Source organism: Heloderma suspectum, chromosome 14, assembly GCF_057233095.1.
Source record: "Heloderma suspectum isolate Gila_16-S chromosome 14, 16-S_ref, whole genome shotgun sequence".
Lineage (NCBI taxonomy): Eukaryota > Metazoa > Chordata > Lepidosauria > Squamata > Helodermatidae > Heloderma > Heloderma suspectum.
Genome location: NC_139471.1, coordinates 22,761,146 through 22,776,552, shown reverse-complemented (window position 1 = coordinate 22,776,552; position 15,407 = coordinate 22,761,146). Strand labels below are relative to the sequence as shown.

Below are 15,407 nucleotides of genomic sequence, written 5' to 3'. Positions count from 1 at the left end.
CGGGAGGCGCGCCCGCGGTTCGGCGACGTCACCCGCCCGCGCGGCGGAGGAAGGGGGACTGCGTCATCGGGCCGCGACGCTCTGCGGCTGGCTCTCCTCAGCGGCGGCGCGGCGAGCGGCGGGCGAGCGCAGGAGCGGCGGCGGCGGCGGCGGCGGCGGCGGCGAGGGACGGAGGCAAGGAGGAATCAGGGGAAGGGCCGGGAGCGGAAGCGCCCCTCCCCTGGCGGTGGGCGGGGCTCCCGAGAAAGGGGCGGGGCCGGGCGGCGGGTGGGCGGGGCCTGCGCGCCTGGCTGGTGCTCTTCCGCATCGCCGAGGGCCCCGAGGAGGAGGGCCCGGGGGGAGCCCGCCGCCGCCGCCGCCGCCGCCGCCGCCGCCGCCGCCGCCGCCGCCGCCGCCGCCCGGTCCGCATTTGTGGCTGCCCCGGCTCTCCCTCGGCACCTTCCCCTCCGCTCCGGCGCCCCCAGCCTGCAGCCCTCGGCATGGTCGCAGCATCAGGGCTGGAAGGGCCCGCCAGGCCCTCGAGTCCAGCCCCTGCTCAGTGCAGGAGCCCGAGTCAGCGCGGCCCCGGCGGGGGGCTGCCCAGCCTCGTCGTGAAGGCCTCCGGGGCGCGGGATGTAAAGGTAGCACACAGGTAAACAATAGCATATCCTGGCTGGGAATGATGGGAGCTGCAGTCCAGCACACTTGAAGGGCCTTGTGATGCGTTCCGTGGGGTTTTCTTGGCAAGGATACTGGAGTGGGTTGCCATTTCCTTCTCCAGTGTACCACATTTTGTCAGAACTCTCCGCCGTGGCCTGTCCGTCTTGGGTGGCCCCGCACGGCATAGCTTATGGCTTCACTGAGTTACGCAAGCCCCTCCGCCACAACAAGGCAGTGATCTGATGAGATGGCTAGATAGCGTCACCGATGCAATGAATATGGACTTGAGCACGCTCCGGGAGAGAGCGCAGGACAGGAAGGCCTGGCGTGCCGTGGTCCACGGGGTCACGAAGAGTCGGACACGTCTGAACAACAACAACAACACTTGAAGGCCACCAGGTTGGGGAAGGTTGGTGTGTTCCATCTCAAGGCACTGACCATGCAGACTTGCGCATCAAATCAGCCTTTGCTTCCCCCCGCAATTCCTTCCATTGAAGCCCCCCTGCTTTTTGCATCATCTTGCCTAGTGAAGAGATCTCAAAAGCTTCCCCACAGTGTTCTGCCTGTTTGGTTGGTAAAGGGATTGCCTGACCCTGGATGTTGGGATGTTTCCTCTCTAGGTTGCTTTTAACCAGCATATCATGGCAGGGCCGCTCAGGTGCCTCCGGCAGTTGCCTCTCCTGCTCCGTTACTCTGCCTTGGGTGTCGCAAGGCCAACCCCGCAAGCCCCTCCAAAGCTCGGGGGCCGCATGGAAAGCTGGACCCATCAGACTATGCAAGCCAGGCATCTTGCTGCCAAGAAGGCCAAAGGTGAGAAAAGGAACCTGCATCAGAACTTCTTTTTATGTCCTTTCCCTCCAGCAATCAGTTTACATTTTTTTAGCCCACTCAGTCCTGTTGACTAGGGAGGTGGGGGGAGTTTTCCCTGCTTCCCTCAGTAGAAATTATGCCAAGATTTAAACACTCACATTATTAGGAACCTAAGAACTTACCCTACACTGAGTCAGACCCTTGGTCCATCTAGTTCAGTACTGACAACACTGACTGGCAGCAGCTCTCCAGGTTTTCAGGCAGGAGCTTTTCCAGCCCTACCTGGAGATGCTGCCGGGGATTAAACCTGGGACCTTCTGCATGGAAAGCGGGGGCTCTCCCATTGAGCTACGGCCCCTCCTTAGCATACTGATCCACCAATTCCCCGTCTCCCTCAGTACAGCTTCAAGTCTCTTGACACCTATTAGCCATGATGGTTAAAGTGTCTTCACGTTCAAAGGCAGTCTTGCTTCAAAGCTGAGTTCCTGGGGACAGAACACTGGGAAGGGCTGTTTCCTTTGTGCGCTACTTCTCAAAAGAACAATGCTGATCTTGATGGAGCCACTTTGGTGTAGTTCTAGCAGGACTCCTCTTATGTTCTTACCAGCCATGATAGTTAGGAGTGGAACCTCCAGGTCCAGAGGCAGTCTAGCCCAGAGTACCAGATAGCCTTGCATTCCTACCCTGCTTGTCAGCTTTCCTGTGGCATCTGGCTGTCCAGTATTGGAAATGTGACACTGGGCTACATGGGCCCTGGGTCTGAACTAAGGTGGCAGGACTTACCTGCTAAACAGAGAAAACATAGTGCTCTTTCTATGCCAGCTGCAGAGTTCTGTGTAACACACACCTTGCCTCCCGAAGGCCCTTTCAAAGTTCTCCTGCACACAAGCCCCCAAGAAAGGAAAAGGAGCTGCATAGCAACACGCCTTTGCTCCTTCGCTGCTCTTGCCCAGCTCCTGTTAGGCCCCTTTCCATCCTGTTGGCTGCTCGCGTGCGAGGGAGCTAATGTTATGTGTGCTCTTGTCAGCTAAGAAAGGCCAGCCCCGAGTGAGCATCAATGCCTCTTTAGTTGAGGATGTCATCAGCCTGGAAGAGGTGAATGAGGAAATGCACTCTGTGGTTAAAGCCCTGCAGGAGGATTTCAGCAAGAACATGAACATCAGAACCTCGCCAGGTAAGTTGCTTTCTTCTGCAGGTTTGCTGGGCCTGCCCCGTAGCAACTGCCTTTTATTTCACCTGTATTGCAAGGCATGGAGATTTAAGCACACACACAAGCTCGCACGCACACCCTTTGTAATAGGTTGGGGTTTATAGGTAGAAGAACAGGCATCCTGGGGTGTATGTTGAGTGAAGAGGTCTTCACTCAGCATGCACTGCCCCATTCCCCATGAGTGGAAGCTCCACCAAGACCCACTCTAGCCATTCCTTTACAGGACGGGAGCTCTGGCAGGCGTGGACTTTCCCCCTTTGCTGTAGTGGAGAGGGCAACTCTGCACACAACTTTCACTCACGCACATGGGAGCTCTACATGGTTATTGGATAACCCTGTTGATCAGAGGCTCAGAAAAAAACACATGACACATTTTAAGGCATTTCTTTACAGAGAAGGCCAGAGGCTCTCACAAGGCATACGCTTGTGAGATAGAAAACTTATGTGGATAGGAAACTGGCAACCCTTCTTGCGGGCTTCCCAGAGGCATAGAAGCACAGGAAGCTGCCTTAGGCGGAGTCTATCTAGTCACTCAGTATAAGTCCATCTTGCCCAGTATTGTTGACACTGACTGGCAGCAATGGCTTTCCAGAGTTTCAGACTAGAATCGTTTCCAGCCTTACCTAGAGATGTGAGGATTGAACCTGGGATTGACCCTCTGCATGTAAAGCAAGGGCTTTACGATTGAGCTACGGCCCCTCCCGAGGCATCTTGTTTGGTCACCGTGGAAACAGGATGTTGGGTAGAGCCCCTGCTTTGCCTGCAGAAGGTCTCGGGTTCAATACCAGCATCTCCGGGTAGGGCTGGAAAAACTCCTGCCTGAAACCCCAGAGAACTGCTGCCGCCAGTCAGTGTTGACAATCCTGGGATAGATGGACCAAGGACCTGACTCAGTATAAGGCAACTTCCTATGTTCCTATGACCAGATGGTCCTTTGGCCTGATCCAGCAAGGTGCTCCATATGTCCTGAACCTTGCTTTTAAGAAGAGAAACAAAAAGCAGAGAGGATCTTTGCTCCTTAACATGCCACAAAAGCCGCCTTGCACATGGTTGCTGTCAAAGCTGTAGCCACTGCAGTGTCACACCAGGCACCAAACTGATGGTTGCCTCAACATTCTTAACCTAATCCCACCCCACTTTCCTCACCCTGAGCTTGACCAGGAAGGATTCATTTTTGCTAATAGCTTCCTGCAGGCAGCCATTGCAAGTGGGAGATGTCAGAACCATCTAAGTGAACCGTTTACAGATGTGATGGAGAAAGGCGTTGTCAGCTACCAGCATGGCCAGGCAGGAAAGATGCAATTGCCACTAAATTAGCCTCTTGGAAATTGCCATCCAGACGTGGGGAAGGGCTTTTTTGCTGCAAATTTGGATCTGTGCAGCCACAAGAGTTCCCCCTTGCCTTGCTGACTTAATTGGTCTGTCGTTTCATAAAACGAGCTAAACTAAATTTTACAGATCCAAAATTAGGGAAACACTCAAGCACAGGCCAAAGACTTTCAGCACCAAACCACCACAAAAAGTGACGCACACACACGCAGGGCTTGGGTTGTGTTACTCGAGTCCTCTTAAATGTTGTCGCTCTTAACAACTCAGCTGCATGTTTGGGGGCAGGGGGTTCTGTTCAAGTGCTCCCCCTTCCTTAACCTTTTCAGGCTTGTAACGTTCTGTCACAGGAAACGAGAGAGCAGGCTACAAAGAGCTTGCAGGGGGAGTGGGTTGAAGCCACAATTAACCAATTGTTGTTTTGTGCCAGGTGCTTTGTACAGTGCTAGAGGTTGGGCTACTGACATTGCAACCATTGTGGGCAGCTTAATCATTTGCCTTTATAAGTGATCGGTCAGCGGATGGATTTGATCCACTCACTTTTTAAATGGGTTAATTCATTAAAGTTGTATTTGCATATTAGGAATGTCTTTATTTAACTATGCTTATGAATTGCTTAAAAGAAATTTCTAAGCGATGTACAAAACAATGCAGTATAAGATCGTGATTAAAGAATGTATGTTATTACTGTACACAGAAGACAAGATTACCTTCCTGGAATGGTTGCTGCAAAAATTATCTTTTCAGTAGGCATTGAAAACGTAGAAAGGTGTTTTTTTTCGGCACCTGCCTAATTTGTCATGGTCGGAAGTTCCAGGGAGTGGGGGCTAGGAAACTAAAAGGCCCTATTCTGAGCCATCGTGGACCGGACCTCCAAGTCTTGGATACCAGCAGGAGGGAATCTCCTATGAGTGCAGCAATGGAGCAGGCTGGGAGGGGATCAGGGGAGCTCTGAAGTGTCCTGTTCGTGAGTTGTTTAGGGCTTTGTACAGGTGCCCAGACCTTCAGCTTGGGCTGGAAGCATGTAGGCAGCTGGTGCCACTCCCTCTGCATAGGTGCCCTCTGCTGGTGATAAGCTGCCCTTTTGCCAGCCTGGCTGCAGCATTCTGCCCTCGACCTCCTCCAGCGAGGCAGGGAGCCACTGCAGGCTGCCTTGCAGGCTGGTCTGCATACAGAATAAATACACGATAAGGAGCTGTTGTCCTGAGGGTGTCATGGCAAAAGTGGCCGGGCAGAAAACACCATCTCCAAAACAGAAGCTGTCTGCTCCTAAATTGGTTCAGGGAGGGGAGGTTTTTGGACTGGGGCTTTTATTACCTTTGTTGGAGGTATTTCTGGAGAGCCATCCACCAGGGATGCTGTAGCTGCATCCTGCATTTCAGATCCTGCACTGAGCAGTGTGTTGGACTAGATTACCTCCAAGGTCCCTTCCACCTCTGTGGTTGTCTGTCTGTTCTTGGCCTTTAGGATAGTTTGGACTATTGGCCCAGAGAAACATGGCTCCACCTAGCCATTTTCATGTCATTTTTGTTGCCACAAGCACCCATTGGGTATTGACATGATTGTACTTTTTGTTGAAGGGGCTCTTGATCATATAACAGTCACAACCAAGGACGGGAAATTTCCTTTAAACCAGCTTGCGCAGGTCTCCCTGAAGTCCCCACAGCTCATCGTTGTGAACATGAGCAGCTTCCCTGAAGTAAGTTGACTGTCTCAATGGACTTCTGTATGGCTGGGCCCTGGTGTGTGTGGATGTGTATATCCCAGCACAGCGGTTAAGAAGTGCCTGAGCCAGGAATTGCCCCCCAGTTCAGATCTGACAGCCACAAATTCACTAAGTGACCCTAGGAGCTGAACACTTCCTCCAAATTGCTCTGCAAAGCCTTTGACTCAACCCCCCAGTCTTCCTCGACAGCTGAAATTAAGACTGAAGAGGACCTGCCATTGTTTCTGCTGCCAGTCATCTGGTGTCCGGCCTGCTTCTTCCCTGTGGTTGAAATTTTCTGATTGTAAGCTCCCTGGGGCAGAGACCTCCCTTTTTTGCTGTCATGGTTTGATGCGGCTGCATAACCAATGACCTGGTTCACACATAAGGTTAACCTAGCTGCATTAACAAACTATGGTTTAACCATGAACAACCCAGAAAGAGCCCATAGTTGGGTTGTGAACTCTGGGTTGTTTAAATTATGGGTTGTCATTATGTGTGAATTCAGAACTGTGAGTTGTTCATGGGTTGTTTTGCCAAGCTACAAAGACAGTGAGCAAGAGCCATCAAAAAGCCCCAGCCGCTCTACATGCCAGTACTACAGTGCTGCAAAGACATTTGGGATACAGGGAATCCCTCCTTTGCCTGTACTCCAAATGCCTTTGCAGCACTGTAGTACTGGCATGTAGAACAGCTGGGTTTTTTTTTTTACCACTCTTGCCCACAGGCAAAGGAGGAGGGAAACAAACAACCTGGGGACTGAGAAAACAAACTGCAGTTTGTTCAGTTGTCTGCGAGACAAACCCTGGGTAGGGCAACAAACCATGGGTTAAATAAACCATGGGTTAGTGTTATATGTGAACGAAGTCAGAAAATCATGTGAGAACTGGCCGAGAGACAGACTCTGCAGCAACGCTTGCTCTTCGGGGAAGTTGGATCAAAAGCAAAAGAAACGGGGGAAGGATGGGGAGAAATAGGGGCCCGTTGGGACAACAGCCATGCTGGCTAGGAACGATGAGAGTTGTAGTCCAGCGCATCTGGAGGACACCAGAGTGGGGAAAGCTGGGAGAGACACCTCACAGGAACTGAGGAAGCAGCCTTATACCGATTCAGACCATCGGTCCATCTAGCCCAGCTATGTTGACATGGACTGGCAGCGGCGGCTCTCCAGGGTTTCAGGCAAGTGTTTTTCCAGCCCTGCCTGAAGATGCCGGGGATCAAACCTGGGACCTTGTGCATGCAAAGCAGGAGCTCTTCCACTGAGCCACGGCCCATTGAGGAGCTCTGACATCAGTGCCCTGCATGCCCCTAGCCCCTCCTTGTGACTAGCAAACTTAGAATAACTTATTCTGAATTGGGTGTTATTTTTAAATTTAAAACTCAGAATAGCCTAGGCAAATTTTGCTGATTTTGCCTACGTTTTGCAGGGCGCAGAATCCAGCTTTTCATGGTGTGGAATGCGGAGTGCATTTTTGAAAAAGTTTGTCCCAGAGAAAAGGTTGCCCCTCTCCATGTTGTCTCTCAAGGGGCTGCCTGCTCTGTCACCCCTCTCCCTGTCCCCATCTCCTCACTGTGGTGCTATGTACGGAGCTGGCAGCTCTCAGACGCTGCCTGAAAATCCACAGCTGTAAAGAACAGGCCTTGTGCTAATCCCCCATCTTTTCACACTTGCCCATAGCAATGTGGAATGAGTTACAGCAATTTAACTCTTCCCTCTAAGCTCCCCGGCACGTGAGATCTTTGGCACGCAGAGTCAGGCCCCGGAATCTTTCATCTGTTTTCGTCCTACATCTTACAAACTCCCAGAGTCTTGTCCCACCCACCCACCCCCTTGAGAATTCGCTGTCTCTTAAAAAACTCTGTGTTGCCTCAAACCATCAAAATGGTTTCCATTTCCATTTTTGCTTTCTTCCTCCCCTCCCTACCCACTGTTCCCCACCCACCCCGCCCCAGCCGCTTCACCGATACCTCTATACTGGGGTGGGGGGAAGGTGGGGGGAGCGCTGCAGTTTGCAACTCAGTTTGATCAAAGCAGCCTGTGCCGATGTGACTTCCTGGTCTCGCTGGTAACTGAACTAAACGTTTCCATGTTCTGTCAAGATGGATTGCTCCCCGTTGATGGAGGGCTCCAGCGTCTGGTAATAATTATTTGCTAATTCCCTCTGCCTTTTTGATCTCGGTTTGGCAGAGCGCAGCTGCAGCTATCAAGGCGATCCGAGAGAGCGGAATGAACCTAAACCCGGAAGCAGATGGCCCGATCATCCGCGTGCCTATTCCTAAGTAAGCAACCGCAACGACTGTCTCTCTGTCTCGCTGACTGCAGGGGGGACAGGACGGGATGTCACAGTACATCCTGGGCAGTTCTAGCTCTGTGTGTCTGAGATATTTGGGGGCTGGGGGAGAGATTACCTGAAGAAGTGCCTCCTATGTTAACCTGCCTCCAGGTCCACCTTTCCATCTGAGTGAGGTGGGTTGCGACTAGTCATAGGGCCTTCTCTCCTGTGCCCCCCCCTCAGGGATTTTCTCACCAGGGTGGTTCACCCGGTGCCCATCCCAATGTCCTTTCAGTGCTGGGGGAAGACTTTCTTGTTTTCCCTCGCCTTTTAAAATGTCCTGATGACAGACTCTCTTTATAAGGCTGCCGCTATATCTGCTCTGCTTTATTTTTATTTTTGTGTTACTGTTTTGTTTTGTTTTTTGCAGTGCTCTCTTGCATCTTATGATTTTACCATTCTTAGTGTCTTCAGTCTGCAAAGCCACCCTTGGAAGTCTTTAAAAAACTATGTTAATTGAGGAATTCCCAGAGAGAGACAGAGCCACAGTTGCTCTTGAGGGAGCTCCTTCCCAATGTCTCTGCCGTGAAGCCAGGGGCTTCTGGAACTCCCCTCCCCTCATGCCTTCCCCCGGCTTGCAGGAGGCGTTTTCCAGCAGTGGGTGGCTCGAGCTCTCCGCTGCACCTTCCAGGGCATGGCTGGTTTAATTTTACTTCGGCAGAGGAGCTGCATAATGACACCCGCTCAAGCTCTTATTTCACTGTTGCGGTTTTCCAGCAGTGCCGTCAGAAGGCAGCTCCTCTGATTAGCCCTGTTGTACTCTGGACATCAGGAAAACCGTCAGCACTCCAAGTTACTGGCCCAAGGTCCAGCCGTTCCACCAGTCCCCCCAGGGGCTGCTGTGTCACGTTTTAAACTATGAACAGCAACAGAATCCCTAAAAACGCAGCTGATACTAAAGCCCTCAGCCGCCCAGGTTAACTCTACTGCCCACCACCACCAAAGCCAGGCAAAATGGACAAGTTCTGCAGCAGGAGACTGTCCCAGCTGGTGGAAGCACATTAAAAGGCAATACCAGCAGGAAATGAGGAAATATGGGGAAAAAATTTCCAGCTCTGCTTTAACAGGCTTTGCGAGAGAAGCGTAATGCTTTTGTAACTCTTTGGAGGGGATTTTTTTTTTCATTTTGAGGCAGTCGCAAACCACAGCTAAAAAGGCAACAACTGGAGGAAGGAAGTGGGCAGTAGAGATTTCAGAAACCATGCGTAGAAATTTCTCTCCCTCTCTCATTACTCAAATTTGCCCAGAAAAGCTGAGTGGCAAAATCTTTGAGATTAACAAGAGGAGAATTGTCCTCTTAACAAATATATTTTTTATTTTTTTATTTAGACAATTTATAATAGGATTAAAACGTACAACGTTAAAACAGCTACAACAGTTATCCATCAAAGTACAAACAGCCCATAAAACAACTAAATCATCGGCGACAACCATAAACAATTCAATGGATGCATTAAACAGCCCACCATACGCTGTCAAATGTCTGGCAGTAGAGGAAAGTCTTAACCTGGCACTGAAAATATGACAATGTCGGCACTGGTGAGGCCTTGCATTGCAGTCACGGGGGCGGGAGGAGGAGCCACCACCGAGAAGGCTATCTCCCTTGTTGCCATTCCGCAAACCTCCACAGAGAGGAAGGCCAGGAACTCTTCTCGATCATCCCACAGTGCAGGACACGGAATCATGGGCTCAAGTTACAGGAAGCCAGATTCCGGCTGAACATCAGGAAAAATGTCCTGACTGTTACAGCAATATGACAATGGAACCAATTCCCTGGGGAAGTGGTGGGCTCTTCCCCCTGGAGGCATCCAAGATGAGGCTGGACAGCCACCTGTCAGGGATGCTCTGACTTGGATTCCTGCACTGAGCAGGGGGTTGGACTCGATGGCCTTGTAGGCCCCTTCCAACCCTACTGTTCTATGATTCTCCCTTGGTGGAGGTACTCAGATGTTGACTTAACATAGTCAATGCTAAATTATTAAACTTGGTTATGTTAATTATAGCATAACGAGCAGTGTTGATGCAGAGTGTCAGTCTCACTGGGTTCAGTGAGTCTTAAATTAATCCATGGGAGATGAGTCTGTGGCCCAGTTCGCATGTAATGAAGAGCCACCGGGGTGAATTTCCCTGTGGGGTTTTTGTTGCAGTGGTGGCCACCATTTTGAATATTCAGAGCGTGGTGGCGGGGGGGCACTGTAGCTTCTCATAACATGCAAACCTGGCGGGGGTGGGTTGTTGGGGTGGTTGACAAGCCACCCACAACTGTAATTCAGTTGGGTTCTGGGTGGCTTGTCAACCACCCCAACAACCTACCCTTGCTGGGTTTGCACGTAATGAGAAGCTAAAGCATGCCATTGCCATTCTCTGAATATTCAAAATGGCAGCCACTACCACAGTGGGAAGCCCCACGTGGAAATTCACCCATGGTGGCTTTTCACTACATGCGAACCAGGTCTATGAATACCACAATCACGAAAAAGACTGCCTCTGAACATGGAAGTTCCATCTCCTAAGTAGATCCTGGGCACAGAGGAAGGCCCTGCTTTGGCTGGCCACGTTGGAAACAGGCTGCTGGGCTGGACTAATCTTTGGTCTAATCGAGTCTGTGACGTGATCACCAAGAGAACCTCTCTTGGTGGGCACTTTGGAGGGACTATTCAGAGGCTAGTCTCTGTTGATCTTTGAGGATGTGATGGGACAGAGAAATGCTGGGCTGAATGATCAAGCCCTCCCTGCAAAAAGTCCAACTTTGTTTTTATAAAAGCACATTTGCCCACGAGCGGTAAGAAATCTTTGGATTGGGGGGCTCTGACAAAAAGCCACAGTGAAACCCCATGCGAAGCCCCGTCATTGGAGACGGACTGGCCAGCCTCACCTGACCCTCAGAGGCAGGCCCGCTGTTGTCACATGGAGCGTCGGTCAAAGAGAAGTGCTCTGCCCCAAGGGAGGTGTCACGGCAGCTCCTCTGCCCGGGCAAATCCCGTTCTGCTTTCTCAATCTCCTAAGCCGCCTCCTGTTCCCTTCTGCCTTCCTCGTCTCCCTGCCTTCCTCTTGCCTCTCCTGTTCTCCCCCCCCCCCCGCCCTATTCTGAAGGAGGCTGCTATTATATACTCCTAATTGCTGAGGATTTCAGGTGGCTGCACAGCAGCCTGATTGTTAACGTGCTCCAGGGTCACCCTCCGCTTTGAATGATGGGGGAGGAGGAGAAAACCAAGAACGGGTAAGAGAGACGGGTGTTAGTGTGTGTGTGTATGTGTGTGTGTGTGTCTGTCTCTGTCTGTCTCCCTGGGTTTTTTGCAGCAACAGAGCCAGAGAGCAAGGCTGCTTATCTCCATAACGGCTTCTTGTCATGAGATGCTTGCTTGCTGCATCGCCACATCTGGCCCTTGGCATGCGGGGGCTCCTTTCCCCTTGAGGATGGCTTAAAACCACGTCCCAGAACTCATGTGCCACCGGGGGAGGCTCAAGGCCTGAGGACAGCCTCCCCCAGCCTGGTGGTCATTGATGGGAGTTGCAGTCCAACAGATCTGGAGGGCACCAGGTTGGGAAAGGCTGAGTAAGAGATACGTTGATCCTTCTCAGCGGTTCTTCGGAGAGCCTTGGAAGGAATCAGGCTTTCACACCCTACTAATCCCTGGCTCTCCTCATCCCGCCCCGAGGCTTTCCCCATCCATCTCCAGTGCCATCCAGGTTTGTTTCCATGTATGCTTTTAAAACTCTGTTTGCGCCTGCCTCCTCCTGTGCTTGAGTGCAAAGGACAGATGGTTCTCCCGACGACTCCCTTTCTCCCCTTTGCTTCTTGTTGGCTAGGGTCACCCGTGAGCACAGGGAGAACTTGGCCGTGGCGGCCAAGCAGTTGACCAACAAAGCCAAGGAGTCCCTGCGGAAAGTGCGTGCTGGGGCCGTCAACCAGACAAAGAAGGCCAAAAGCACCGTGTCAGAGGACACCCTCAAGCTAATAGAGAAGCAGGTACTGTGTGATCGGCATACAGGCCAGATTTGTTTGCCTTAGCTCAGAGTAACAAGGGAAGCTTCCATCTAACCGCACAACAAATACAGCATGTTGTATTAAACTCAGTGGTGGTGGCAAGAACCAATATATAGCTGACTCATACTGATACATTGCACTGCGCTCTTCCTGGCGTGGTATAGTCCTCTCGCAGGAATGTTGAACCTTGGGACACATGTGGACATGAACACACATCAAAAAAATCTCCCCACGTATGGAAAGCCAGCACATCAGGCAGAGTAATGTGTGTTCATGCAAGCGCTCCTGCCATGGGTATTCCGGAAGGTGGTACGGTCCCACCCATGTACCCTTCCTTACACTTCCACCCGTCCACTTCTGAGTTCTGTTGAAATCACGGGGACCTACATCTATGTAAATAAAAATTAAAAAAAAATACTTCTCATTTGTATAACATGTTACCAACGCTGAGAAGGCTTCCCATATTTTTCTCAGTAATCCTTACAACAAACTTGTAAGGTAGGCCAGCATTACCTCCCCCCTCTTGCAGATGGCCATGCACGAGCAAGGGGCAGCCTGCCTATGGCCACATAGTGAATGTGTGACTGACTGAGCAGAGATTTTAACTTGCTCAACTTCTAAGCCACCGCATCGTACCAGTGCGCATGTGTGTGGAGAATCAGGATGAAGGGGGCAACTGTAAGAAGAGCGTGAGAGCCATCTCACCACCATAGTTACCTGTTTGCTCCCTTTGGGGAGTGTTAAAAGCGGTTCTTACCGGCTGCCAAGACCTCCTGACCTTCCTCACCCCTCCCTTTGGAGAACTGACGCAAGGCTCTTTTATTCAGGCTGGCTTTTGGTGGGGGAAACACTAGGAGGTTTCACCTCCTATACTTTTAGCTGCTTAATTGCTCCCAGTTAGAAATCCTTGTCTATTCTTTTTATTTCCTTTTTTTAAAGCAATGATTAATGTCTTTGCAGCGTTACGTCCTTGTAACACAACATGCCAGTACTGAATAAAAGTTGTCCATTTATCTGCTCAGTTACTTGGAATACCTGTTCTATTTCTTCAACAAACCTTATTTTTTAAATGTATTTGTTACATTTATATCCCGCCTTTCTTCCAAGGAGTTCGAAGAGGCATACATGATCCTCCTCCTCTCCATTTGATCCTCACAGCAACCCTGTGAGGTAGGTTAGGCGGAGAGTCAGGGACTGGCCCAAAGTCACCCACTGAGCTTTGTGGCTGAGGCGGCGACTAGAACCCATGTCTCCCAAGCCCCAGTCCAACACCCTAGCCAATACACCACACTGGCTCTCTTACCCATCTCCATGTGTCCATCTCACAACCTCTAGGTCCTTTGGAGGACACTCCATGATTGACCGTTTAAAATACTGTCCAGAGTGGTTTTGCTGCTACTAAAAGACTCCCTGTCAGATTTGCAGCTCAGATATCCTTCACTTCAAGAACATTTAACAGTACAGCACAGGCTCCCCCAACCTGGTGCCTTCCAGATGTGTTGGACTGCAACTCCCATCACTTCCTGGGAATGATGGGAGTTGCAGTCCAAAGGCTGGTATAGGAAACCAGCTTGGAATCTGCATCCTTTGCCATCACTTGATGTAACTGCCAATGACTACTAGTCATGATGGCTATATGCAGTTAACAGGTTCAAAGGCAGCCTCCCTCTGTTGCCCTCGTGCCCAGCTTGCGGGGGTGGCTTGGAGGCAACGGGTTGGACGGCGTGTCAAGCAGTGTGGGCTGGGCCGACCTTCGGTCCGATTCAATGGGGCACCTTACATTCTTCTGTAAAGAACATAATCTTCAGAAATCTTGATGCCGTTCATATTTGGTTTTTTAAAAATGTGTGAACTTCCCCATGCGGCTTGCCAGTCCTTTGTTCAAAATGAAAGGTGGTCAGGCAGTATGTTTTTTCCCCCCTCCCTCAAATTTGCTACAGATCCAGCAAATGGCAGATGACACAACAGCTGAAATGGACAAGCTCTTGGCAGCTAAGACGAAGGAACTGCTTGGGTAGCCCCTGCCGGGCGGGCGTACCACTTGCGAGGCAGATAGTGTCCAGTGGCTTCCTACACCGTTCTGGACTGTCACAGCCTCCTGCGTAGGTTGCTGTGACTTTTCACGTCATCCAACCAGCTTTGGACTTCCGGTGTGCGCAAGTGTGAGACTACACGGACAAAGGCACGGTGTCTGATTAGCCCTGCTGCCCTCCTCCTGGTACTGGCGTTGGCCGGGAAAAGAGACGGAGGCTCGCTTCTGCGAAGCACTAGGCTTTTTATCTTGGCTACCTCTAACAACTTTGAGAGCGGCCAGGCCTGATGTTTGGACGAGGGCGTAACGCCCACCAGTGCTTGGGCGAGACAATCACACAGTGAGATGGTTGCTGCGGGCAGAGCGTGTGCTGGACAGTTTTGGTCTGGGCACAATTACGGAGCCGTCCTGGCAGCAGTGGTAGTTCAGTAGCGGCTGCTGTATCTTGCTTGCAAACTCTTGGGGAAGGGTCTGAGGAAGCAGCACAGAGTATCTTCCTGAACCTGCCAGGAATCTCACACATGAAATAAAATATACCAGGAGTCCCAAGGTGTCTGTATGATCTAATGACGCCTGTCCTTGGAGGAAGGTGTGCGGTGCAGGAAAGGTAACACACAGCAGGCCTCTTTAGCTAACACACTGTGGCTCAGTGGTAGAGCAGCTTTTTTGCAAGCAGAAGGTCCCAGATTTGATCCCCAACATCTCCAGGTAGAAACTGTGGAGAGCTGCTGCTGCCAGTCCGTGTCGACAGTATTGGGCTAGGTGGACCAAGGGACTGACTCAGTAGAAGGCAGCTTCCTCTGTTCCTCTGAATGGCTAAGTGGTGGCCTTTCTCTGGGTCTGCTCTGTCTGCTGCAGACGGCGGCTGTCAAGATATCCATCTCGGCCTGCTAGATTTCTTTCCTGTACTCCAAAAATACACCTGCAGTGTACTGATCCCAGCTGTCCTTTTTTCATGATATAAAGTACAAGGCTATGTGAACCCCTTGATTTCGTAGAGAAGCAGGTTGCAGTCTTGTTGGGTACAGAATTCAGCTCTCAAAAGCCTAGTCCTTATGGTGACAAAGATTAGCCTGGGTGGGCAACGCTTGCTGAAAAGTCTGGGGGTGGCTGAACAAGATTTCTCGTCGCTGGGAGACGACCCCCTTGCCCCTCTCCGAGAGCAGCCAAGCCAGTGTACGGTATGCAAAATAGCCAAACTGCAGAATTATTCCGATTATCTCTCTGTGCATTATCTGTCCCAGTCGCAGAATCTAGCTTTCCTTGGCACTGAATGTTAACGTGGTTTTAGCACGCAGTCCTGACAACGGGGCAAGTGTGTGCCCACACGCAGGGGCGCATAACGAAGCACGTGAGTCACCACG

General features: G+C 51.2%; 1 protein-coding gene across 2 annotated transcripts; it reads left to right on the top strand.

Annotated features, from left to right (window-relative positions):
- Window positions 1-75: 75 nt before the first annotated feature.
- Window positions 76-14,588, top strand: MRRF (mitochondrial ribosome recycling factor). Of its 2 annotated transcripts, none has more exons than XM_084821377.1 (7): window positions 76-174; window positions 1,260-1,449; window positions 2,477-2,623; window positions 5,566-5,684; window positions 7,879-7,970; window positions 11,834-11,993; window positions 13,952-14,588. In XM_084821377.1, exons 2-7 carry the CDS (start codon window positions 1,281-1,283, stop codon window positions 14,027-14,029), a joined length of 765 nt encoding a protein of 254 aa, XP_084677503.1. In that variant the 5' UTR covers window positions 76-174; window positions 1,260-1,280; the 3' UTR covers window positions 14,030-14,588. The 2 variants fall into 2 exon arrangements, with proteins under 2 accessions (XP_084677503.1, XP_084677502.1); XM_084821376.1 differs by lacking the exon at window positions 76-174 and adding an exon at window positions 266-631.
- The last annotated feature ends 819 nt before the right edge of the window (window positions 14,589-15,407 follow it).

What these genes read in the sequence shown, in the direction of transcription:
- MRRF (XM_084821377.1), top strand. Translation starts at nt 1,281, where the DNA reads ATGGCAGGGCCGCTCAGGTGCCTCCGGCAGTTGCCTCTCCTGCTCCGT. An exon ending in ATCCGCGTGCCTATTCCTAA is followed by an intron (nt 7,971 to 11,833) that starts GTAAGCAACCGC and finishes CTTGTTGGCTAG; the next exon opens with GGTCACCCGTGAGCACAGGG. An exon ending in TCAAGCTAATAGAGAAGCAG is followed by an intron (nt 11,994 to 13,951) that starts GTACTGTGTGAT and finishes AATTTGCTACAG; the next exon opens with ATCCAGCAAATGGCAGATGA.